Here is a 24,498-nt window from a genome sequence, read left to right as displayed (position 1 = left end):
AAGAATGGGGGAAACATTTGTGCTGTAATGGATGGGTATGATGTCATTGTGCATAGTGCAGTGCTGAATGGGGTGATGTAGCACTCTGCTGAATGGCGTCATTGTGCACAGCACTCTGCTGGAAGGGAGGATGTCTCGGAGCTGTACTGAATTAGGGCATGACGTCATAGCACACTATGCTGCACGGTACGGGAGGATGTCAAGCTCTTCACTCAACTGGGGATGACTTCACTGTGCGCAGGGCTGTGCTGAGTGGCATGATGTCACAGTGCTGTACTAAATAGGCATGATGTCATTGTTCACAGCACTGCACTGCTATGAATGGAACAACGAGGGGTGTGACGTCACTGCGCTGCACTGCACTGGATGATGTCATAGAACAGTGTTTACCTTAACAATGGGCTCTTAATGAACTGATTAGTTGGATCAAGTGTGCTGGGAGAAGTGCAGGGCAGTGGACCTTCCTTACTGAACCTCACCGAATGGGATGATGTCACTGAACGTCACAGAATTGGATGACATCATAGAACATCACCAAATGGGACAGCGTCATAGAACATCACAGAATGGGATGATATCACAGAGCATCACATGATGGGATGATGTCATAGAACGTCATCGAATGGGATGATGTCACAGGACATCACCTAATGGGATGATGTCACCGAGCATGACTTAATTGGATGATGTCATAGAACATCACAGAATGGGATGATGTCACAGAACATTTTCAAATGGGATTATGTCATAGAACGTGAGTGAATGGGATAATGTCACAAATCATCACCTAATGGGATGATGTCATGGAACATCGCCTAACGGGATGACGTCATAGAACACCGCTGAATGGGGGGATGTCACAGGGCAGCACCAAATGGAATGATGTCATAGAACATTACCGAGTTACGTTGCAGTGAGTGGCTGGCGCCGCAGTGAGAGGGGCTCGCCGATGACGTCATAGCGCTAGAACCCAAGTGGAGGGTGACGACATCGCTTCCAGTGCGCAAAAAAAGGCCCCGAATGTACATCCGGGTCCTGGCGCTGCTGTTGTCGAGGGGTTGTTTGGTTGGTTTGGGGGGGGCAGAAACAGCCGCGGCCGGGGGCTTTATTTCAGATTCTTTTTAACATACATCCAGCTCGCCTAATAAACTGCAGGATGCGTGCCTGGGTTAAGAGCGGGGTTGTCCGCTGTTTGACACACTGAACACTGAACACACAGTTCAGGTTCTCCCTCCACAAACAAGCCCCGTGTGTGCTAGCGCCCCGTTTCTCTCTCTCTCTCTCTCTCTCTCTGCTTTTCCTCTCAGTCTCTCTCTCTCTCTGTGTTTTGGGATTTCAGGTAAGTGTCCTTCTTTCGCCCTTGTTTACCGATGAAATGCTCGACGCTTTGAGCCTTTTTGCGGCTCTGTGTGTTTGTTTTTGTGTGACCCAGGCTGGAGGAGGGAGGCCTGACCCGGGCTAATAGCATTAGCCATTTGTTTACACGGATTTAACCCGTTAGCGTTAGCTCCGCTCGCTCCTAACGCGATTCTGGAGATGTATTCGGGACCCTCTTCGTCTGGACTTTGTTATTCTGGTACGATTTTACCCCAAAAAAGGGTCTAAATGTGCGGCGGAGTCCGCGTTTGACAGCTATCCAGCTTAGAAAGAGCGCTGAAAACAGCTAGCGGCTATGCTATGCTATGGTAAACTACGCTAAGTTTTCCAATTTCCACGTTCCACCTTAACTGCTGCAGCAGTTACTGTACGGAGCCTGAGGCGCCAGAACGCAACTGCTGCACCATTTAAGGTGGAACGGGAAATTCGAACAAGAAGCTGGCGAATTTCAGCTTCGTGTTTTTTTTTAAATGCTGTTTTTCTTAACAAAGTCTGAACGGAGGTGATATTTGCTGGCTATTTCTCATCATTTGACACTGTAGTTTTAAATCCAACTATGTGCTTGAAGCAAACAACGAAATAAATAACGTCAAATAAAAATAAATAAGCTAAGCTAAGCTAGCTTTGCAGCATTACGTAATGCTGCTCGTTTCAGCTGGAGGAGGAAAATAAAGATAAACAGAGGCAAACTTGCAGTCTTCGTTATCCTTTTTTTACGTTTTGTCGGTCATCTTTGTCATTTTTATTCTATATATCTGCTTAAATTAAGAAACGAAGCTACACTGTCTGTCATTCTGGGCAGCCTGAGGCTAAGCCATAGATAACTATACAATATTTGCATAATCAGTTCGGTGCAAAAGCTCCTGGAAAGCACTGCAGAGATATTTTTCTCGACCGGATCACTTTGTACAGGCTGTGTTCGCTCGGTTTGGGTTTTGTAGACTGATTTGTGTGTAATTCTAGGCATTAGTGCGGAGGAGTGTAAGCAGTGTGTTGCAGAGATAATCTTACTGCCATACAAGGATGGCAAACCAGCTGTCTCAGTCAGAGAGGGGGTATTTCTATCAAACGGTTGGTTACATAATTGGTTATTTCATTTTCTTGCCCGATAGGCCTTCTGGTAAGGGGAAGGATTTATGCCAAATCAAAAAAAGCAATCACTACAGTGGAAAAACGTGAAATTTATTGTGCACATGACACTACTTTTTTATAAGTGACATGCAAAATATGTGACAAAGTGTGAGACAAACCCGCTATTAACACCGTTTTCAGTTCGCTTGACCTCTTTACCAAAAAAAATGCATGAAGATATGTTGCTTTCCACTGTGCAGTACTTAAAACGGATTCGCTTCATTGAAATTCAGCCAAAACGCTGAAATACAGTGCACGGCTGACACTACTTTTCCGTGGGTGACATGTGAAATAAGTGCTGAAATGAAAAGCAAAACCCCCACTGCACTGTTTTTCCTCTTTGAAATGCAACCATAACAGTAACAGTGAAATACAAGGCATATATGACGTTACTTTTCCATATGTGAAATGAGGAGTACGTACCAAATGGAAAGCAAAACCTCTATTACAATGTTGTCACGTTTGACTTGACCATTTCCAACTTCCTTCAGACCGTGCCTTTAAGACTGACATAAAAGCAGGGCAGGCTAAAACACTCCTTATAGACCACTATAGTCGTGTGTCATTCTGTAGTCGTCGTTATGCCCATATTAGGAACTCTGGGTCTGAGCCCCATTTCTCTATGGCCAGAATGAATAGGCAAAGAATCACCTCTGTCGCCCCCTGTGTTAAATAAAAATGTTCAGAGCCCGATACGTTCTGTCCTGTGTACATTGTTCTCCCGAACATCACTGGATCCTCTGGTCATTAAAGAGCTATAATACTAATATTGCTACATGCGAGCTAAAGCTACGGCGCATCAATTTGATACACAAAACTAAGCTACACTAAACTAAGGCGGGCTGTGCCGCTGCTCTGACGAGCTGTGCTGCCTTATCGAAATGTTCTACTGTAGCGCTTAATTACAGGTATACCTGTAAATAAAACCTCTAGGTGGGATATTCTGATAGACTAACACTCCTTATCAAAAATACTCCCCGTGTTAAACTACGAGGCTGAATTTCGCTTCTTTTTCACAGCTTCTTGTTTGAATGTTCCCGTTCCACCTTAAATGGTGCAGCAGCTGTGACTAGCTATCACAAACATTAGCAAACGAGTCAAAACACTGACCTGTCAGTTCTGAGAAACAGCAAAAATAAGTTAATGTCACTCAGCTGTTCAGCGGAAATAGAGAAACCTCCTCATATCAGGCCTTTCAGCCCTCCATGAAGCTGAACTCAGCTTCTTTTTTGCTGCTGCTTGTTTGAATTTTCCCGTTCCACCTTAAATGGCACAGCAGTTCAGAACGTGACTGCTGCACCACTTAAGGTGGAACGGGAAAAGTTGAACAAAAAGCTGCCGAATGTCCTGAGAAAATGTCCTCAGACCAGCATTAAAATAATAATTAGGATATTCTGAGAGCCGAAATCAGTTTATCAGGGGATGATAACCTGATTAAGGAGGCTGCCAGTCTAATGATGTGAATTCAGTGGGCAGTAGTTTCAGCTCACATGCAGCAATATTCATATTTCAACTCTTTAACGACCTCGTAATTCAGAGGATCCAGTGGTGTTCGAGAGAAGAATGTTCACAGGACAGAACGTATCGGGCTCTGAACATGTTTATTCAACACAGGGGGCGCTAGAGGCGGTTTTTCTTGCCATAGAAAAAATGGAGCTCAGGCCTGGAGTTCCTAATATGGGCATAAGAGCACGGCGGTCTATAACTTTAGTGTGAGTGGGTAAAGCTAAACTGCTGTAGGCTGAATGTGCTGTTTTTTATGATATCGCAAAAAAGAGAATGAATTCAAAATGCACTATTTCCAGATATCAGGGGTGTCCAATCTTAACCTGCAGCCGCGCCGAACCTCTGAGGACTTCGTTCCAAACAGGCAGGAGCTCACAGGATCACACTTGTTTTATCAGTTAGTCTCAGTCTTCAGCAGCAGATCACGTGAGCTCCTGTCCTAGTTGGAATGAAAACTCGCAGATAAGACTGGACACCCTGCCATATGTATTACTGAATGGACTGGAGTGATAATGGTACATTTCGAAACTTGGACAGTGTTAATGTGGGGCTGGGCGATACGACATTGTATATTGTGATAAAATGTGTCACAATAAAACACAATGTGCTTTTCTGAACCTGTCTTGTATATCGTCAGTACTTGTAGACACTCACCAACTGCATGTTTCATTATAAAGAGAGCAAAATTTGCTCTCAAACCAAAATCATTGTATTCACAATTTTTGCTAGTATACACCAATCAGGCATAACATTATGACCTTGTTTCTACGCTCACTGTCCATTTTATCAGCTCCACTTACTATATAGGTGCACTTTGTAGTTCTACAGTTACAGACTGTAGTCCATCTGTTTCTCTGATACTTTGTTAGCCCCCTTTTACCCTGTTCTTCAGTGGTCAGGACCCCCATGGACCCTCACAGAGCAGGTACTATTTGGGTGGTGGATCATTCTCAGCACTGCAGTAACACTGACGTGGTGGTGGTGTGTTAGTGTGTGTTGCGCTGGTCTGAGTGGATCAGACATAGCAGTGCTGCTGGAGTTTTTAAACACTGTGTCCACTCACTGTCCACTCCATTAGACACTCCTAACTTGTCGGTCCACCATGTAGATGTAAAGTCAGAGACGATAGCTCATCTGCTGCTGCACAGTTTGTGTTGGTCATCCTCAAGTCCTTCAGCAGTACGCTGTTGCCCACAGGACACTGTTGGCTGGATGTTTTTGGTTGGTGGACGATTCTCAGTCCAGCAGTGACACTGAGGTGTTTAAAAACTCCAGCAGCACTGCTGTGTCTGATCCACTCAGACCAGCGCAACACACACTAACACACCACCACCATGTCAGTGTTACTGCAGTGCTGAGAATGATCCACCACCCAAATAGTACCTGCTCTGTGAGGGTCCATGGGGGTCCTGACCACTGAAGAACAGGGTAAAAGGGGGCTAACAAAGTATCAGAGAAACAGATGGACTACAGTCTGTAACTGTAGAACTACAAAGTGCACCTATATAGTAAGTGGAGCTGATAAAATGGACAATGAGTCGTAGAAACAAGGAGGTGGTCATAATGTTATGCCTGATTGGTGTATTTCAAAATGTAGCGCTATAGAAGTCTGAAAATGTAAATATTCTGACATATCGTGTGTCGTAATATTATATTTTTCCCACCTCTATGTTTACGTAGTACATTAAACCCTTTCATTTCAGAAAAAGTGAGAGACAAATTGGGTTTTCCTTAATATGCGCCCTTAAAGTGTTGTTTACTCGACTTACCAAAAACACAAAATTCTACAAATTCTGCAAATAAAGTTGTTTTCTGATTCTGATTCTGTTTAGTGATGAAAACATCTTGTTTCGTTTTTTAATAGGCTGCGTTTACTGTTTGTCATTCAAAATGTTATTCAGTTCAGAGTATTACATTTCTAAAGCTGTTATTGTTTTCCATCATATTTTTTGTTTGCATTTATTGTTACTACTGTCCTTTCTAGCTCTGCTCTCCTCTGTTAGTTTTTTCTCTATGTCTAATAAAATGTATTATTATTATTATTATTATTATTATTAATTAGGTATGTAAATTACACACAGCAGTGAACTATAATACAGCTTTCTTTTTGCTTGTTTTTACATTTAAAAATAGCCCGATTAAATTTATCCTGCATCAAAAATGAATGCTTGCTTTATTGAGTATTACTGTAATTAATTCTAGCATTGCAAAAAACAGTGCAGTTGAATTGCTGCCTTTAGACAGATGCGTAATTAAACATTTTCTTATACCTCTAGTCTTAATTTGCCAACTTGAAACCTTCCTTAATTCAAATTTTGCATTGAATATTTTTCTAACAAATCATAATTAATGTGAAGTGAGGTCAGAGACTGAAGAGTGCGTTCCACTGAATTTCAAAGTTCCTTCGTAACTCAGTGTTTGAGATGTAAACAGAGAGATTCATAGTGGTTTGGTGTGAAATGGCTCCGATGTCTTTACAGTGGTGGTGATAGGAACCAGGGGTCGCCATGACTACAACACAAATATAGACATTTTATTTACTATCCAGAACCACCAGTGAACCTACACGAGTCTTCTGAGTTTATATGGAATGTTGATGATGAAAATAGTGGAAAATCTGAAATAATTCAGATAAATAAGTTTTTTAATAATAATAACTATTTTGCCTCACAATGCCCTCCACCATTAACAGATATGAAAAACTATGTTTAAGACCAAAATCGTATCTTTTATGTGTATCCCTGAGATCCAAGAACAAGACAATTGGGATCAATTTGTTAAAGTTTGTAATGTTGTAAAATTTTATTAAAATTATGTAATGAAGCACCAAAATAGCTGAAACTGAAACGAAAGTTCAAGAAACACCTGTACAAAAACTAAAAAGAATAATTTTGATTTATGCAATTGAATAAATGTACTAAACAAACCACAAAGTGATAATGAAAATACTTTTTCAATATTGATAATTTCAGCTTTCAAAAGTGTGAAGCTGAGCTGACTGAAATGAGAATATTTTACATTAACTTGTTCAAATTATAGAATTTGACACTTTGTTTTGTTCCTCATTTGTCTTTCATTTGTTTGGCCTTTTATCATTTTTTGGTGCCATTTTTGACCATTTTGGCTTATTATTATTATTAACAATAAGTAGCAAAATAATACTGTCTACCTGACACGATCCTGAATCTATAAAGTTGACTTGTTTTTTTTCTTCTGAAACCTGTTCCAGACTCTTAGTCCGCCAGGATGGGTGCATTTCTGGACAAGCCAAAGATGGAGAAGCACAACGCCCACGGTGAGGGCAACGGGCTGCATTTCGGCCTGAGCAGCATGCAGGGCTGGCGGGTGGAGATGGAGGACGCCCACACGGCTGTCATTGGCCTTCCACATGGCCTGGAGCGGTGGTCCTTTTTCGCCGTTTACGACGGCCACGCAGGGTCGCAGGTGGCACGCTACTGCTGTGAACATCTGCTGGAGCACATCACCAGCAACCCCGACTTCAGGGGCGGCGGCGGAGGGGGCGACGGTGGCACAGACGAAGAGCCGTGCGTGGAGAGCGTGAAGTCGGGCATCCGCACGGGCTTCCTGCAGATCGACGACCACATGCGGCAGATTTCTGAGAAGAAGCACGGCGGCACGGACCGGAGCGGCTCCACGGCGGTCGGCGTGATGGTCTCGCCGCGCCACGTCTACTTCATCAACTGCGGAGACTCGCGTGGCCTGCTGAGCCGCGGGGGCGCCGTCCACTTCTTCACGCAAGACCACAAGCCCAGCAACCCGCTGGAGAAGGAGCGCATCCAGAACGCAGGAGGGTCCGTCATGATCCAGCGCGTGAACGGCTCCCTGGCCGTCTCCAGGGCTCTGGGGGACTTTGACTACAAATGCGTTCACGGTAAAGGTCCCACGGAGCAGCTGGTGTCGCCCGAGCCCGAGGTGTACGCCATCGAGCGCTCGGACACGGAGGATGAGTTCATCGTGCTGGCCTGCGACGGGATCTGGGACGTGATGGCCAACGAGGAGCTCTGCGATTTCGTCCGCTCGCGACTTGAGGTGACCGACGACCTGGAAAGGGTCTGCAACGAAATCGTGGATACCTGCCTGTACAAGGTGAGGCGGGAGGGGGGGAGCTGCGCACTAGGGCTTCACGTTACACTGTTACAAATAAAGGTTCTGTGCAGGTACTTCTTTTCAATTATTTATTATTGCCCACTGCTAATTCTTTGGTGATGTGAAAGTGAAGTCAGATATTCTCCAGCTTCTTGTTTGAATTTTCCCGTGCCACCTTAAATGGTGCAGCAGTTACATTCTAACGCTTCAGGCGTCAGAACTGCTGGACTATTTAAGGTGGAACGGGAAAGTTAGCTAGCTAGCTAGAGACATTAGCATGATATTAGAGATTTTTTTTTATGCTTGTTATGAAGAAAACGACCATAATACACTGAAACGACATTAAACTGAAAACACAATTATTTTTGTCATTTTTAACAGAGAAAATTTGTGGGTTTCTTTGGTCTCTTGTGCTCCATTTTGCCGGTTTTTCTTTTTTTCTCATAACTCTCTGTTTGGAGTTTCTGAAAAACCTCAGTTTGGTGGGTCATGTAGCCCCAACACTTCTCCCTACCCCTCTGTCTCAATGAAAATTGGGACACCCTACCCCTAGACGTGAACGCCGCAAAACAGAGGGCTAAGGGCTCAGTGGTTTGGCGAGGGGTGAAACAGGATTGGGCCTAAATGTTTGAGGTCTCAGCAGTGCGAAATTATGATGAATGTGGAGCTGGATTGACGTAAAAGTCGCATGAATTACGATCTGGCTGTTCAGACCGAGTCGCATTGACGCACATCAGATCGGATTTCAGTACCACGTATGAAAGCGTCTCAAATCAGGATTAAAAATGTCAAGTTCAGTGTGATTTTACATCTGTGTCACATATGAAGAAAAATATCAGATTTCCGCCACTTTTACCTGCTGTGTGAACACAGCCTAAGTTAGTCTAAGACATGCTCTGTTAAACTCTTAAAGTCCGTCTAAATTAGTAATAATTATGTGTTCTGAGTTTGTCACGCCACAGAAAGATGTTATTAACCCCCCCAGCCGAATTTAAATGATTAAAAAAATTGCCAATTGTATTAAATTAGGTTTCAAAATCATGAAAATCGCTAAAACATACGCAGTATTTTCTGCTCTGAAGTGCTGGGGGCAAAGCCTCTCTTGGGGGCAAAAGAGAGGGGGGCAAAGCGTCTGTCATGTCTGTTTCCTAGCAACCGACCCCACACACAGTTCAAACGTAAACACACAATCAAAATAATTCTGTTAGCCAGACGGCTGCTGTAACTGTTTAAAAGTCAAACCAAACTAAAGAATAATAAACCTGAAGTTAAGAATACTGTGAGAGCGCCCCCTGCTGTTTATCAGAGAGTCACCATTCCTCAGTTTCAGTCTCCATTTCCCCAAACGCTTTAGCCGAGCGCGCTAACGTTACTCCTCCTAATAAACAGACACACGTTCAGCTCCGTCTCCTCATTATTCACCACCATCACTGTAATATTTCATCATCAACATTAACACACGAAGGTGATCAGAGGGGCGGTGGAGATCGAGTCTGCAGCGTCTGAGATCTTTAAAACGCAGAGTTAGAAAAGAAAATCATCTCACAGTGAAAGCAGCGTTTTACAGTAGAGATAAATGGAGCTCATTATGCTGGTAGTGAACTATGCTGCTGACACAGCTGCGTAAAAACCATAGAAACGGACCTTAAACAGAAGTGAGGACCCTGTTGGGGTTCATCCTAAAGTTAGGACAGGATTTAGGAGGTTTAGTCTAGTTAGGATGTTTGTGTGATGCAGCAAAAATGCAAATTAAGCTTTTCTTTTTTCTTTTTTTTTCAAGCTGTTAAACTATTTCGCTTAAATTTATGTGCTTTTACCAGACGTGAGTTTGCCTGTGCAGATACGATCAAGATGAAACTGATTAATATCAGAACTGAAAGTTGCGCGCTCTCATTTTATGATCAGATTTGACTGTATGCAACTTTGATAAGGGCCAATGTGATGCACCACAGGCAGTGATGCAGCTGTGCGCCCTAAACCCACTTTAACCACCTCCAGGAGGAAAGAAAAAACGAAATAAGTCAGCAGTAAAGACAAAAAACAGTTTCCCTTCCACCTCAAACTGGGGCTGGGCGATATTGAAAAAAAGTAAAATCTTGATTATTTTCAAATTTATTAACGATTCTCGATTCTGATTTGTAAAAATTGTTTTGGCTTCTTGTGTAATGCGATTAAAAAAAGACACAGTTTCTTTTTTTCACTTTAATTTAAAACTGCAGAAGTGCAGAAATAGTAACAGCACCACCTAGAATTATTAAATTGTGCAAATAGTGGTTACTTTTAAATATCCTTTCAAGGGACTCAAACTGTGCAAGCGCAACAAAATTTGCAACAAAAAAAAATAATTAAAACATAAAAGGACCATTTTAATTAGTGATTTTCTTTTAAGAATAGCAAGCAGCTTCTTTAAAGCTCACAAGCAACTCTCACTTTAAATAATGACCTCCTTACATTAGGAAAGTTCTTTACAGGTTTCCTGAAAGGAGCTCAAGCCTATCTACTGTTTCAGCCTTGAGAGATCCGGACAGGGTAGCAGCGTTCCCAGCCGCACTGAAAACTCACTCATTTTCACCGTGTTGTTTCACTCATTGCTCCTGTTCCACTGGGTGTTTGTGTCGTAAGTGCTGGAACAGATTCGTCGTACTGCTACATTTGGTTGCGACTGTCTTTCGACACAACTTACACTTTACATGAATTTGTTCAGCGTCTGACTTTTCAAATCCGAACCAGTTCCACACCACTGAACTGATGTTTCCACCTTTCCTTGGTACGAGCTCACTCGTCTGAAGAGTTTGTTTGTGTGTTTTTCTACCGTGCGCGGCTGAGGTCAGCACACAGACCTGTGAGGGCGGCGTGTTTTTATTTAAGATGTGTTTTTTATACATCTTGAAAATTTGAATAGTTTTTGTTGGTATTTTAATTAAAGTGTAAGCGATGTAAACTTGTACGATCTCGATCGTCACATTTCTAACATCGTGTGAAAGCGTTAATTCAAATTAACCGAATTAATAGTGAAAATCGTCCAGCACTACCTCAGACGCACAGGTCAGATAGGACAGGCCAGCAGATGCGGGGTAACAGACAGAGTCTTAACCCTGCGTGTACGCTGCCGGTGATACAGTCGCTCAGGGTCACTTCGACTGGTCGCTGGTAGGCGCTTCGATGCGAGAGCAGGCAGACAGCGAGTTCATTTGGATTGTGTGGTCATGTTAACTACACTTCCTAAAGCGTGGGAGCCAGTATCACTGAGCACTTAACCAGATTAGGCCATGTTTATATCTAACATCACACAAGACAAAAATATTTCAATATGGAGATGAAAATTAACACATCAAATGCAAAATATTTCACTTCAGTGCTTTTTCTTCCAATTTATACTACAAATAACTCAGAAATGCTTAATATATTGAACCACTTTGCTCACTTTAAGACTTGAGTGTTTCATTATCCATAAAATCCATAAAAGTCCATTGTCCTGGTCATCATTACAAGATCAGAAGACGTTTGCTGCTTCCACTCCTCATTCTGTGTTGAGATCTCAGTGTGTCACTATATATAGTGCACATATAGAAACTACATTTTTACATAATCAGATTTTTAAGTACAGTCAGTGACTGTATCCTCCTCATTCTGTTACAGCTTTATAAGGAGTCTTGTACCACTTCTGTAGCGTTTATGAGTCACATAGCTAGACTACTTTGTGTAAAACGAAGTAGTTTATTTGTGTTTTATGGTTTATTTGTGTTTTGTGTTGTTTTAATTCATTAAGTCAGCAAAGCCTATACAGCCTGTATGAGAATAGTGTGCTTGTACGAGAATAGTGTGCTTGTGCAGATCATACGTCTGGTTTTCGAATAGAAAATTATTGCCGGAGTGTTGAAAATTAAAATCTAACTACTAAAAAAAATCTAACTGCTGGAAACGATGCCACAACGGGCATCTCTCACACTGCCTCTCATAGACATTACAAGTGGACTCGCGTTCGTACTAGTCTTTATTTTCCCTCCTGGGGCAGTGGCCTAGCAAAACCTCCGAAACCACCTGGGATACCATAGCAATCGCTTAGCAACATCTTAGCAACCACTTGGGATACCATAGCAATCGCTTAGCAGCATCTTAGAAACAACCTGGAATACCATAGCAATCGCTTGGCAACACCTTAGAAACCATCTGGGATACCATAGCAGTCACTAAACAGCTTAGAAACCACCTGGGATACCATAGCAATCACTTAACAACACCTTAGAAACCACCTGGCATAGCATAGCAATCGCTTAGCAACACCTTAGAAACCATCTGGGATACCATAGCAATTGCTTAGCAACATCTTATAAACAACCTGGGATACCATAGCAGTCACTTAACACCTTAGAAACCACCTGGGATGCCATAGCAATCGCTTAGCAACACCTTAGAAACCATCTGGGATACCTTAGCAGTCACTTAACACCTTAGAAACCACCTGGGATGCCATAGCAATCGCTTAGCAACACCTTAGAAACCACCTGGGATACCATAGCAATTGCTCAACAACACCTTAGAAACCACCTGGGATGCCATAGCAATTGCTTAGCAGCACCTTAGCAACCACCTGGGAGAAAATAGCTATATACTAATATTGCTCATTTTTAATTGCTTATGGTTATTAATATTTTCAGCTCGAGGGAGACGAAACAGGCTTTTTGCCTCTGTTCATTTTGAATCTTTTCACATCTTTTCATGTCATGTCTTTATTTTTTGCACCAAATCATGGAGAGTAGTATCAATAAAAGTATCGATAAGTATTGGTATTGATAAAATCCTAAAGACACAGAGAGAGGGAGAGAGAGAGGGAGAGGGAGAGGGAGAGAGAGAGCAAGCGAGCGCTGTTTCAGGACAGATCTATTACAGGATCTAATTACATTCATTCCTTTATTACCTCCCACATCACATCCTGCATTCTCCACTGATATAAGCCCAGTACAGATAATGCCGTCTCTGCACACGAACAAATAAGCTTTGAGATCCAGTTTCCTTTGGGAATGATAGAAAATTATTTCCGCTGTGTCTTGGTGCAGGAATGTGTGGGCGACTCTATGCATACTGATGATAAGCCTTAAATGGAATATAATGCTAATATTTCTCTCTCTTTCTCTTGTGGTGCTTCAGGGAAGCAGAGACAACATGAGCGTTGTGTTGGTGTGTTTCGGCGGAGCACCGAAGGTTTCACCGGAGGCCGTGAAGAGGGAGGCGGAACTGGACAAATATCTGGAGAGCCGTGTGGAGGGTAGGAATGTCCTTAAGGGATCTCTCTCAAAGTCAATGTCTAAATGAATCCTCCAGCAAAGGCTTGAATGATTAATGAATGACATTTTGAACCAACAATCAGGGATTTACCTGTCCAGACCCATCAACCTAATGAGAAACTGTAGAACAGACTCAGTTTATATCACAATACCTACATTTAGAGTCGGTTATTCATTCAGCCTAATGAGAAACTGTAGAACAGACTCAGTTTATATCACGATACCTACATTTAGAGTCGGTTATTCATTCAGCCTAATGAGAAACTGTAGAACTCACTCAGTTTATATCACAATACCTACATTTAGAGTCGGTTGTTCATTCAGCCTAATGGGAAACTGTAGAACTCACTCAGTTTATATCACAATACCTACATTTAGAGTCGGTTGTTCATTCAGCCTAATGGGAAACTGTAGAACTCACTCAGTTTATATCACAATACCTACATTTAGAGTCGGTTGTTCATTCAGCCTAATGAGAAACTGTAGAACAGACTCAGTTTATATCACAATACCTACATTTAGAGTCGGTTGTTCATTCAACCTAATGAGAAACTGTAGAACAGACTCAGTTTATATCACAATACCTACATTTAGAGTCAGTTATTCATTCAGCCTAATGAGAAACTGTAGAACAGACTCAGTTTATATCACAATACCTACATTTAGAGCCATTTACATTTACAGCATTTGGCAGACACTCTTATCCAGAGTGACTTACAGTTTGATCATTTTTACACAGGTGGGCAAAGGTAGTGTTAGGAGTCTTGCCCAAGGACTCTTATTGGTATAGTGTAAGGCGCTTGCCCAGGCGGGGGACTGAACTCTAGTCTAAAGCGTAGAAGGCAGAGGTGTTACCCACTACACTACCATCCAGAACCGGTTGTTCATTTAGCTCAATGAGAAAATGTAGATTTTAGCCTAGATATTTATTGTTTTTTGAAAGATCACGCTGTGAGATGTAATTTTCTTGGTCATTTGATCAGTCTTATGCTAACATGGTGGCCAATTTGTCATTGTTGTTTTCAGCCTGTTTAGTTTCGATTAGCTACAAGCAAGGTGCAAAATATAGGGTCTGCTGAGGGGTCTTGGACACGCTGAATGTCCCAAAATCAAAATTCTGAAAATTATGACATTATACTGTCCGTTATTGGGAAAACTGTCCGCTAGGGAAAAGTTTTGTTAGCGTTCTGTAAAGCTTGACTTTTATCTGAAGTTATCTGGCTAAGAGAGAAATCCTGTTTTATTTGATAGCATGGGTTCAACATAACCAGTTACCAGCCAGTACACATAGTGATTGTCTGGATTCAGTTCATAACACAAATAACCAAATTGGACAAGTGGAGACATCGTCAGAGAGTGGATCACATGAAGGTCTCTCACAAAGCAGGGCAATTCCATCAGTTTTTCAAAATTTCTTCATTCAGTGTTTGAGATGTAAACAGACTCATTCAGAGTGTTTTGTTGTGAAATGGTTGATTGTAGAGACCCAGATTTCTTGACAGTGGTGGTGATAGGAACCAGGGGTCGCCATGACTACAACACAAATATAGACATTTGATTTACTATCCAAAACCACCAGTGAACCTGCACGAGTCTTCTGAGTTTATATGGAATGTTGATGATGGTAAAATAGTGATAAATCTGAAAACAGTAAGTTTTGTTTGGGGACTAATCTGCCTCCCTGCGTGTATCCCTACACCATGGATTTTAAAATACATTTTAGACCAAAACCTTATCAAACTATCATAAAACAGTGTCTCAGTCACCAGGCAGTGAATTCATAACCATTTCATGTAGTAACTTTCTGTGAGGGAGCTTTTAGAGGTGGACGTCTGGTTCCTATCACCACCACTGTGAACGGTTCTGACTCGATAAGTTTCTCGAGAATAGAGCGTTTCATAGAAGAACCCATCTCTGTGTGACTGCATGGAGGTGTTGGTAAAGGGAAGGTATCTGATGTAGGTTGTTCTCTCTCCCTCCCTTTCAGAGATCCTGAAGAAGCATGGTGAAGAGGGAGTGCCCGATCTTGTGCATGTGATGCGAATGTTGGCATCTGAGAGCATCCCAAACTTACCGCCTGGAGGAGAGCTGGCCAGCAAGTGAGTCCTCTTTTTTTAAAAAAAATGTATTTCTCTTTAAAATATAAATTACTTGTTAGTATTGGTTTATGACGGAAACACACACAATATAGCATGGATGTTGTGTTTTGTTTCTGTTGAAGTGATGTGTAAAGTGACAAAAATATACATATTTGGCCTTTTGACTCTTTTACTCTCATTTTCGATCATAATAAGGATTTAAGGTTGCATTCCTAATATTAATAAATCTGTTTCAACTACGAACCATATTTAAAGAGGTGTCAGACACTTTTCCTGATTGATCTCTTCATAACCTATTAAATTAAAGAGTCCATATCCTACATTGATCTTGCTTTATTCTACCCCCCCTTATAACTTAAGTCATAATTCATTTTTGTCTGGCCATTTTATCCCATTTATCCCTTTTAAAATTGTACAGACTGGTTTGGTTAATGTGCCTTTAATACTGATATATGTAAATGAGCTCTGTTCTGATTGGCTGGCCTTTATTCAACATGCAATCTGGGCTAAAACACACTTCATAACTTCAGCATGAATGGCCAGAGTTTAGCTGCTGTAGGGTGAATAGATGGATAAATGTAAATGTGATGTTTTTGTTACGTCACAAAAATGGTGAATTCAAAACAGGCCGTTTGTTCAGCTTATGAACTGGAGTGTGAATAATAAAATCTCCTTAATTTAAAAAAAGTGATGAAATTCAGTGTTTGATCAAACAAACAAAATTTTCATGTGTTTTTAATGAAATGGGCCTTTTAATGTGTTTATAAAGGCCTGGTCATTTTATAGAAAAATCATATTTATTCATGTGCAATTAATGTGACTTTTATTGTTTTGTAGGCGAAGCGTTATTGAAGCAGTATATAACAAACTTAACCCGTACAGGAGTGAGGACACAGTGAGTATTCCAGCTTTGCGCTGAGTTTATATGGTAATGCCTGTTTGCTTGGTGCTTACACGCCTGTCAGTGTATATTAATAAAAATGGAGCTTTGTATAAAACAGCACTGTGCATGCAGATAATACACTACCATTCAAACGGATTGAACCACTGTATTTAACAATATGAAAGTACTGTTATTAATTAGTATTAAATACGTGTTTAAAATCATTCTGTTTTGATGCTACAGCTGAGGATTCAACTTACAGACTTTTAGGAAAGGAGAGACGGTTAGAATGATGAATGGAGCTGCAGATGGTTCTAAAATCATTGAGAAAGCTGTAGAACATCGAGTTACATTCAGTACAGTTAATATCCAGAATGGAGATCTAATAAAATTAACCTCCAGGATGCTCTGTATTTGAAAAGTGGTCAAAAGCTGAGGCAGATGATGAAGGAATTACTATAAATAGACAGTTATGATTCTTGTTATATGCCAAAAACTTTTCAATGCATTTTAATCTACACCGTGTAAGTTATTTGATAAAATAACCCTAATTATACAGAAATAACAATGATTGATTCCAGACTTTTGAACGGTAGTGCATTTTTCAAACATCAAACTTTCAAAGCTTTAATGTGCTTTAATTAGAGGGAATAAATACAGTTCAGTTATCATTGTAGGAACTTTCAGTAGATTCCCTCTCATTTTTCTTTCCTTCATTCTGTTCATCTCTTCATTTTTCAACCTCTTCAGATCCATAAGTGTCTGAACTTGGGGAAGTTTCTAATGTCGTTCTTTCATGACATAATTTTCAGCTTCATAATGCATAACTGCTTTCATCTTTCATCTCAAACGGGAAGTTTTTGGTCCTGTCTTTAGTGTTTCTCTCAGTTGACTTTCTCTCTGTGCTCTCTGAACCAGTTTCTGTCCTTAATTCTGTTTCCGCAGCTTTTGAGTTAAGCAGGTTACAGTTGTTAATGGTGAAGGCTGTGGTGATATATAATATGTGTATATAATGTATATGTGTGTGTATCCAGAATGGAATTCTAAGTGCTTTAAATAGACAGTTATGATTATTATATTCCAAAACTTGCTATATTCTAGAAAAAAAAGTGAACTTCACAGGGGTGTGTAGACTTTCTACAGGCTCTGCAGCTTTTACTGGCCATGTGCAGGTATTATTAGTAACTGTTTAAAAGGATAATGGGCTTGTCTAACACTTCTGGCTGTAAACTAAGGTCAGCTGATCTTAACTGGCTCTTTTTCTGAGCTCCAACTGATCAATGTCTGAAAAAATTATTTATTGTGTATCGTGAACATTTCTAGAAGTATCACATTATTATTATATTTTTGCCATATTGCTCTGCACACTTAAACATGGTGCTTCTTCAAAGGTTCTTTAGTAAAGAAAAGGGATCTTTAGACTGATGGAGAAGGTGTTAAATATGGTTCAATATAGCACCAAAAAGGGTTCTGTTATAGTTACGATGTCAAACTTACATTCAATACAGTGAATATCCAGCATGGAATTCTAATTCTAAGTACGTTAAATAGACAGTTACGATTCTTATTATATTCCAAAACCTTAAGATAAGATAAGATGAGATAAGGTAATCCTTTGTTAGACCCACAACGGGGAAATTCTCAGTGTTACAGCAGCAAAGGGAGAACAAGGCACTCAAGAAAAAGAAAAGAAGTAACAAGAAGAGAATAATAAGCAAGTAATGAACTTTGTTAATTACTTAACAGAGTTTTTACAGTTTGTTTTTATATATATATATAATGTATACTAAAAGTAAAAAAAATAAGATAAAAATATAAACTGTTTCCTTCACATAAAACTAACAATATAAAGAATTATAGATAAATAAAAGCTAAGATATTTACACTGTAAGGATAAACTTGCTGTATTCCAAAAAACGAGTGAACTTCACAGGGCGTGTGTAGACTTTCTACTGGCTCTACAGCTTTTACTGGCCATGTGCAGGTATTATTAGTAACTGTTTAAAAGGATAACGGGCTTGTCTAACACTTCTGGCTGTAAACTAAGGTCTTAACTGGCTGTGCCTGAGTCCTTAAATTAGCACAGCTAAAATGTGGATTGACAGTTTAATGAACAACAGACTGGTCTCAGATGTCCATTAGTTTCTCGAAAAAGAAATGGTGTCGGAACAGCTGTGTTCGGAAGTGTTTAACACGTCTCCTCTTACAGCGGTATTATATGAATCCTGATTGGCATAACTTTGAGCGTTTCAGTAATTTAATTGTTGTGCACTGAACAAAATTCATTGCAGAGCTTGTCACACAGTGTCTGTTGAATCACATAGGAAGTCTTGCAGTGTTGCACATAAGTGCAGTGACTATTAAAATTAAGGATAGGCTTTCAAAGTTCCAAAACATACAAAAACACACATCATAAACGGTTTATTTAGTCTCATTTCTCATTTCTTTTCGTTGCATCCTCTACACAGAACACATTTCTGCACACTTTAATGCACATTTACTTTTTATTTGCTGAATTAACATATTGGTGGGTAAAAAAAAAAATATGTGGCCTGTGAAAAGCAAGAAAAAACCACACACACACACACACACACATATATACATATATATATATATACACACACACACACACACATATATACATATATATATATATATATATATATATATACACACACACACACACACACACAGGTGATTAAAAAAGATTCATCCACTTTTATTTCACTTGTAAATCATTACAGATCAATGCAGTAAACTGTAAACGGTTTAATTGAGTATAAAGTTTATTATGTAATTGTACAAGGTCTCAGTATGAACCTCCTCCAGCTGTACAGACAACATCAACACCATAGTCAAATTCATCCCATACTGGATTGAGCGTGTCGGGTGTCGCTGCACTCACGGCTCTTTCAGTGCGATTTCGGAGATCATCCAGTGTTGTGGAACCAACGCCGAACGCTCTGAGCTGTTGGAGGTTCACTGCCCACGAAAATCACACTGCACAGTTATGACAGATTCACTCATATATACCTCCACGAGGAGACGGCAACCCAAGCAGAAAGTGTTTTGCGTTCTCCACTTAAATAAGAGTGAAACCGTCAATGTGATTTTCGTTGGCAGCGAAGCTGGTTTCTGCTTGGCCTGTGAATCATGTTTATCCCTAAAAATGCTGAGTTTAGGGGTGTGTCTCAAAACCTAGTGAGCTCTCTACGAAGCCGCTGTCTACATAGGCAGCTGTCTAAGTAGGCAGCGTTCCAACCGTCATCCGTCCTTATAAGATAGATAAATGAGACGCTCTAGTTAGACAGCAGTGACATCACCGCTTGTTCCTGCCCACTGCACGAGACCGGCGTTTACTTACCTCAGCCGTCAGAATCACATTTAGCCAACATGGATCTGCTCTGACAGTTTATATAGCGATTTTAACTGTATTTGCTCTGAATGAAAAAGCAAAATAGACAATAGTTGTGGTCAAACACGGAAAGTATAGGCTATTTGTGCACCCGATAACAGATAAATACCCCAGAAAATCAGAATAACTTACATTTGAAGATGACAAGGCTGCTCGGCGAAGCGCTTCTGCCCGCCATCTTCAAACAAAAGTTGCGCCGCGCTGCATCGTGGGATTGCCTCAGCGGCTGAGGAAGCATCCGATGGTCTCTCGATATTGGGCCAAAATGAGAGACCTCAGTAGGCAGCATATTTGAGGTATCTAAGAATTGGGACAGCCATCTTGTCGGGAGCGCATATTGTGACGTAAAATGCTGTCTATGTAGAGCTCACTAGGTTTTGAGACACACCCTAGGTTTTCTTTTATTTATCTATTCTAAGGGTGTTGTCTCTTTAGGTTGGATGGGATTTGTGTTCTGTGTTATGTAGAGACTGAATGTTCTGGAGCTTTTCCATCTACATTTCATCCACCAGTCATTTTTGCTTTCTGTCATTGTGTCACTCATTCCTCCAGCATTTCACCCTCTTGATTAACCACAATTAAACATACATTCTTTTAATTGTGGTGAAATTTGGTAGCGTTTCGTAAGCTTCTCACTTCTCTTGCTTAAAAGAATAGCTTAGATTGTCATTTATGCATTGCTAATTAATATTATTTTCATGACCACAGTTATTCCTTTTACTGGCTGGTGCCAACAGAATATGTGATCCTAGCTGAGGTGGAATTTAGCGGCGTTTCACAAGCTGCTGACTTTCATTGCTGAAAGGAATAGCTTGACCAAACATGCTAGCTAATCTGGCTAAAAGTCAGTCAAAGCTAGTAGCTGCAAATTAGCATTATGATATTTGCATCATGTTAATTAGTGGTTGTTTTCTTGAATTGATAGCTACATTAGCTTCTCTGACTGAACTGTTCCTTTAACTGGCTGATGCAGACAAAATGTACTCTTTTAGCTGGAGAGGAACTGGGTGGCGTCTCAGAAGCTGATCGGTTTATGAGATGTCACCTCAGCTAAAAGACTGCATTTTGTTTGCATCAGCCAGTTAAAGGGTAATGCCACCAATTATGTTATTAAATGTTTGAGATGTAAACAGTCATTTAGAGTGGTTTGGAGTGAAACACTCCGTTCTAGAGAAACTTGGTGGTGATAGGAACCAGACGTCCACCTCTAAAAGCTCCCTCACAGAAAGTTACTACATGAAATGGTTATGAATTCACTGCCTGATGACTGAGACACTGTTTTAAGACAGTTTTTAGGTAAGATTTTGTATTTTTTTTAAATCTATTCATAGTGTAGAGGTACACTGTGAGGCAAAATAGTCCCCAAAGAAAAATTATTACTTCAGATTTTCCACTATTTTCCACCATCAACATTCCATATAAGCTCAGAAGACTCGTGTAGGTTCACTGGTGGTTCTGGATAGTAAATAAAATGTCTATATTTGTGTTGTAGTCATGGCGACCCCTGGTTCCTATCACCACCACTGTAAAGACATCTGAACCATTTCACACCAAACCACTCTGTTCATATCTCACACACTGGATTATGGAGATTGTTTTGGAAAATCAGTGGAATTTCCCTTTAAAGGAATAGTTTGGTCAGAGAAGCTACTGATGCTAGTAAGAAACATCATGCTGATGAAGCAAATGCAAGGCAGTAGTTGTCTACTAGCAAGCTAGAGAGATAGATAGATAGAAAGAAAGAAAGATAGATAGAAAGAACTTTATTGATCCCGAAGCAACTGTTTCAGTAGCAAGACATATAATTGCACATAAACTTACATACTGCATACATACTATGGAGAAAAATAGAAAATAGAAATAAATCTAGACATAAAGTACAAGAGAAGTAAAAGTATATCTATTTGCATATTTACGTAGCATATGAGACAGATTTGTTGTATTTAAATGAGAGCAGGCACTGAATGGTGTGAGGTAAACTAAAAGCACAGTGATTACAGACATAACTAACTCGGAGTTGCATCAATAAGATGCTGTTTGCTTCGCTTTCATTTGTTGTTAGCGACATTAGCTTCTTCTGATTGCGCTCTTCCTTTAATGCCAGTCAAATGCAGCGTTTTAGCTGAGGTGGAATTGTGTAGCACTGCTTAAAGGAACAGAGCAAACATGCTAATGAGTTATCTGGCTAGCAGTGAATGGAAGCTCCCAGTTAGTGTTGTAATTTGTGTCATGCTAACGAGCTGCTGCTCATTTTCATTGACTCTTAGCAACACTTTGGTCTTTTCTGACCAAAATATTCACTTAACTGGCTGATACCAACAAAATGTCCTCTTTCTGCTGGGGTGGAATTCGGTGACGGTTCCTAATCTGTAAGGAAAAACTCGACCAAACATGCTAATTAGGTTGATTAGCCACCAGTTAGCATGTTAGCACGTTAGTTGGTGACTTTGTTTTCATCTGTTAGCAACATTAGCTTCTCTGAGCTGTGCCTTAACTGTGCTCTTAAAAACAAAAAAGATGGTTCTTCTGGGGTTCTTTGGTAGAGGGAATGATTCTGTTTATAACCATAAGTTCTTCTATGGTGACGATGTAAAGCTTGTGACAATAGCAGAACCCTTTTTGGTGCTTTATGGAACCATTTTTAATGAGCTGTTCCTTTAACTGCGCTATTAAGGATGGTTCTTCAAGGGTTTCTTAGTAAAGGGAATGGATGGATGAGACAGATTAATGGAGAATATGTTGCATATGATTCCATGTAGCACCAAAAAGAGTTGTGCTATTGTGACGTCAAGCTTGCGACAATAGCAGAACCCTTTTTGGTGCTACATAGAACCATATACAGCACATTCTCCATCAATCTGAAGAGCCTTTTCACCATGCAAAGAACCATTTAAGCATGAAATGTTTCTATATATAACTCATGGTTCTAAGTACAACCATTGCCTTTACCAAAGAACCCTTTAAGAACCCTCTTTGTTTTAGTGTGTAGTCGGCGACTGTTTGTTTTCTTCTGTTAGCAATGTTAGCTTCTCTAACTGAGCTGTTACTTTAACTGCGCTATTAAAAAGGATGGATCTTCAAGGGTGCTTTAGTAAAGGGAATGGTTCTGTTTGGAACCATGGGTTCTGTATAGAGACCATTTCATGGCTCTTCAGATTGATTGAGAATGTGTTGTATGTGGTTCTATATGGCACCAAAAAGGGTTGTACTATTGTGACAATGTCAAGCTTGCAGCAATAACAGAACCCTTTAGAAAATGCTTCTGTATAGAACCCTATACAACACAATCTCCATCAATCTGATGAACTATTTCACCATGTAAAGAACCATGACATGTTTCTGTGTATAACCCATGTATATGGTTCTATATAGCACCAATAAGAGTTGTGCTATTGTATCGTTGTCAAGCTTGCAACAATAGCAGAACCCTTTTTGATGCTATATAGAACTATTTTCTAAAAGGTTCTATATAGAGAACCCTACACAACACAATCTCCATCAATCTGAATAATTTCACCATGCAAAGAACCATTTAAGGATGGCATGTTTCTATGTATAATCCATGTATATGGTTCTATATTGCACCAATAAGAGTTGTGCTTTTGTGATGATGTCAAGCTTAGAACTATAGCAGAACCCTTTTTGGTGCTACATAGAACCATATACAGCACATTCTACATCTGAAGAGCCATTTCACCATGCAAGGAACCATTTAAGCATGATACAACCACTGCCTTTACTAAAGAACCCTAGAAGAACCATGTTTTTTTAAGTGTGTAGTTGCCAACTGTTTTTCTTCTGTGAGCAACATTAGCTTCTCTGACTGAGCTGTTCCTTTAACTGCGCTATTAAAAAGGATGTTTTTTTTAGGGTTTCTTAGTAAAGGGAATGGATTGATGAGACAGACTGATGGAGAATGTGTTGTATGTGGTTCTATATAGCACCAAAAGGGTTGTGCTATTGTGACATTGTCAAGCTTGCAACAATAGAACCCTTTTTGGTGCTACATTTGAACCATATACAACACATTCTCCATCAATCTGAAGAGCCATTTCCCCATACAAAGAACCATTTAGGCATGAAATGTTTCTATATAGAACTCATGGTTCTGAATGTAACCATTGCCTTTACCAAAGAACCCTTGAAGAACCCTTTTGTTTTTTTAGTGTGTATTTGGTGACGGTTTGTTTTTCATCTGTTAGCAACATTAGCTTCTCTGAGCTGTACCTTAACTGTGCTCTTAAAAAAAAAAAAAAGATGGTTCTTCTGGGGTTCTTTGGTAGAGGGAATGATTCTGTTTAGAACCATGAGTTCTTCTGTGGTGACGATGTAAAGGTTGTGACAATAGCAGAACCCTTTTTGGTGCTTTAGTGTGTAGTTGGCGAACCCTTTTCTGACTGAGCTGTTCCTTTAACTGCACAATTAAAAAGGATGGATCTTCAAGGGTGCTTTAAAGTAAAGGGAATGGTTCTGTTTGGAACCATGGGTTCTGTATAGAGACCATTTCATGGCTCTTCAGATTGATTGAGAATGTGTTGTATGTGGTTCTATATGGCACCAAAAAGGGTTGTACTATTGTGACAATGTCAAGCTTGCAGCAATAACAGAACCCTTTAGAAAATGCTTCTGTATAGAACCCTATACAACACAATCTCCATCAATCTGATGAACTATTTCACCATGTAAAGAACCATG

General features: G+C 40.2%; 1 protein-coding gene across 2 annotated transcripts in view; it reads left to right on the top strand.

Moving 5' to 3' along the window:
- The first annotated feature begins 855 nt into the window (after positions 1-855).
- ppm1aa (protein phosphatase, Mg2+/Mn2+ dependent, 1Aa) overlaps positions 856-24,498 on the top strand; it is a 37,774-nt gene continuing 14,131 nt past the window's right edge. For both annotated transcript variants that reach the window (XM_036575224.1, XM_036575225.1), the window contains exons 1-5: positions 856-1,339; positions 7,244-8,121; positions 13,270-13,387; positions 15,394-15,505; positions 16,343-16,400. In XM_036575224.1, coding sequence (XP_036431117.1) covers positions 7,261-8,121; positions 13,270-13,387; positions 15,394-15,505; positions 16,343-16,400 — 1,149 coding nt within the window. In that variant the 5' untranslated portion in view covers positions 856-1,339; positions 7,244-7,260. The remainder of the gene's footprint in view (positions 1,340-7,243; positions 8,122-13,269; positions 13,388-15,393; positions 15,506-16,342; positions 16,401-24,498) is intronic.

The sequence above is a fragment of the Colossoma macropomum genome, unplaced genomic scaffold (assembly GCF_904425465.1).
Source record: "Colossoma macropomum unplaced genomic scaffold, Colossoma_macropomum, whole genome shotgun sequence".
NCBI lineage: Eukaryota > Metazoa > Chordata > Actinopteri > Characiformes > Serrasalmidae > Colossoma > Colossoma macropomum.
Note: the sequence above shows the minus strand (reverse complement) of the source record. Positions and strands in the feature narration are given on the sequence as shown.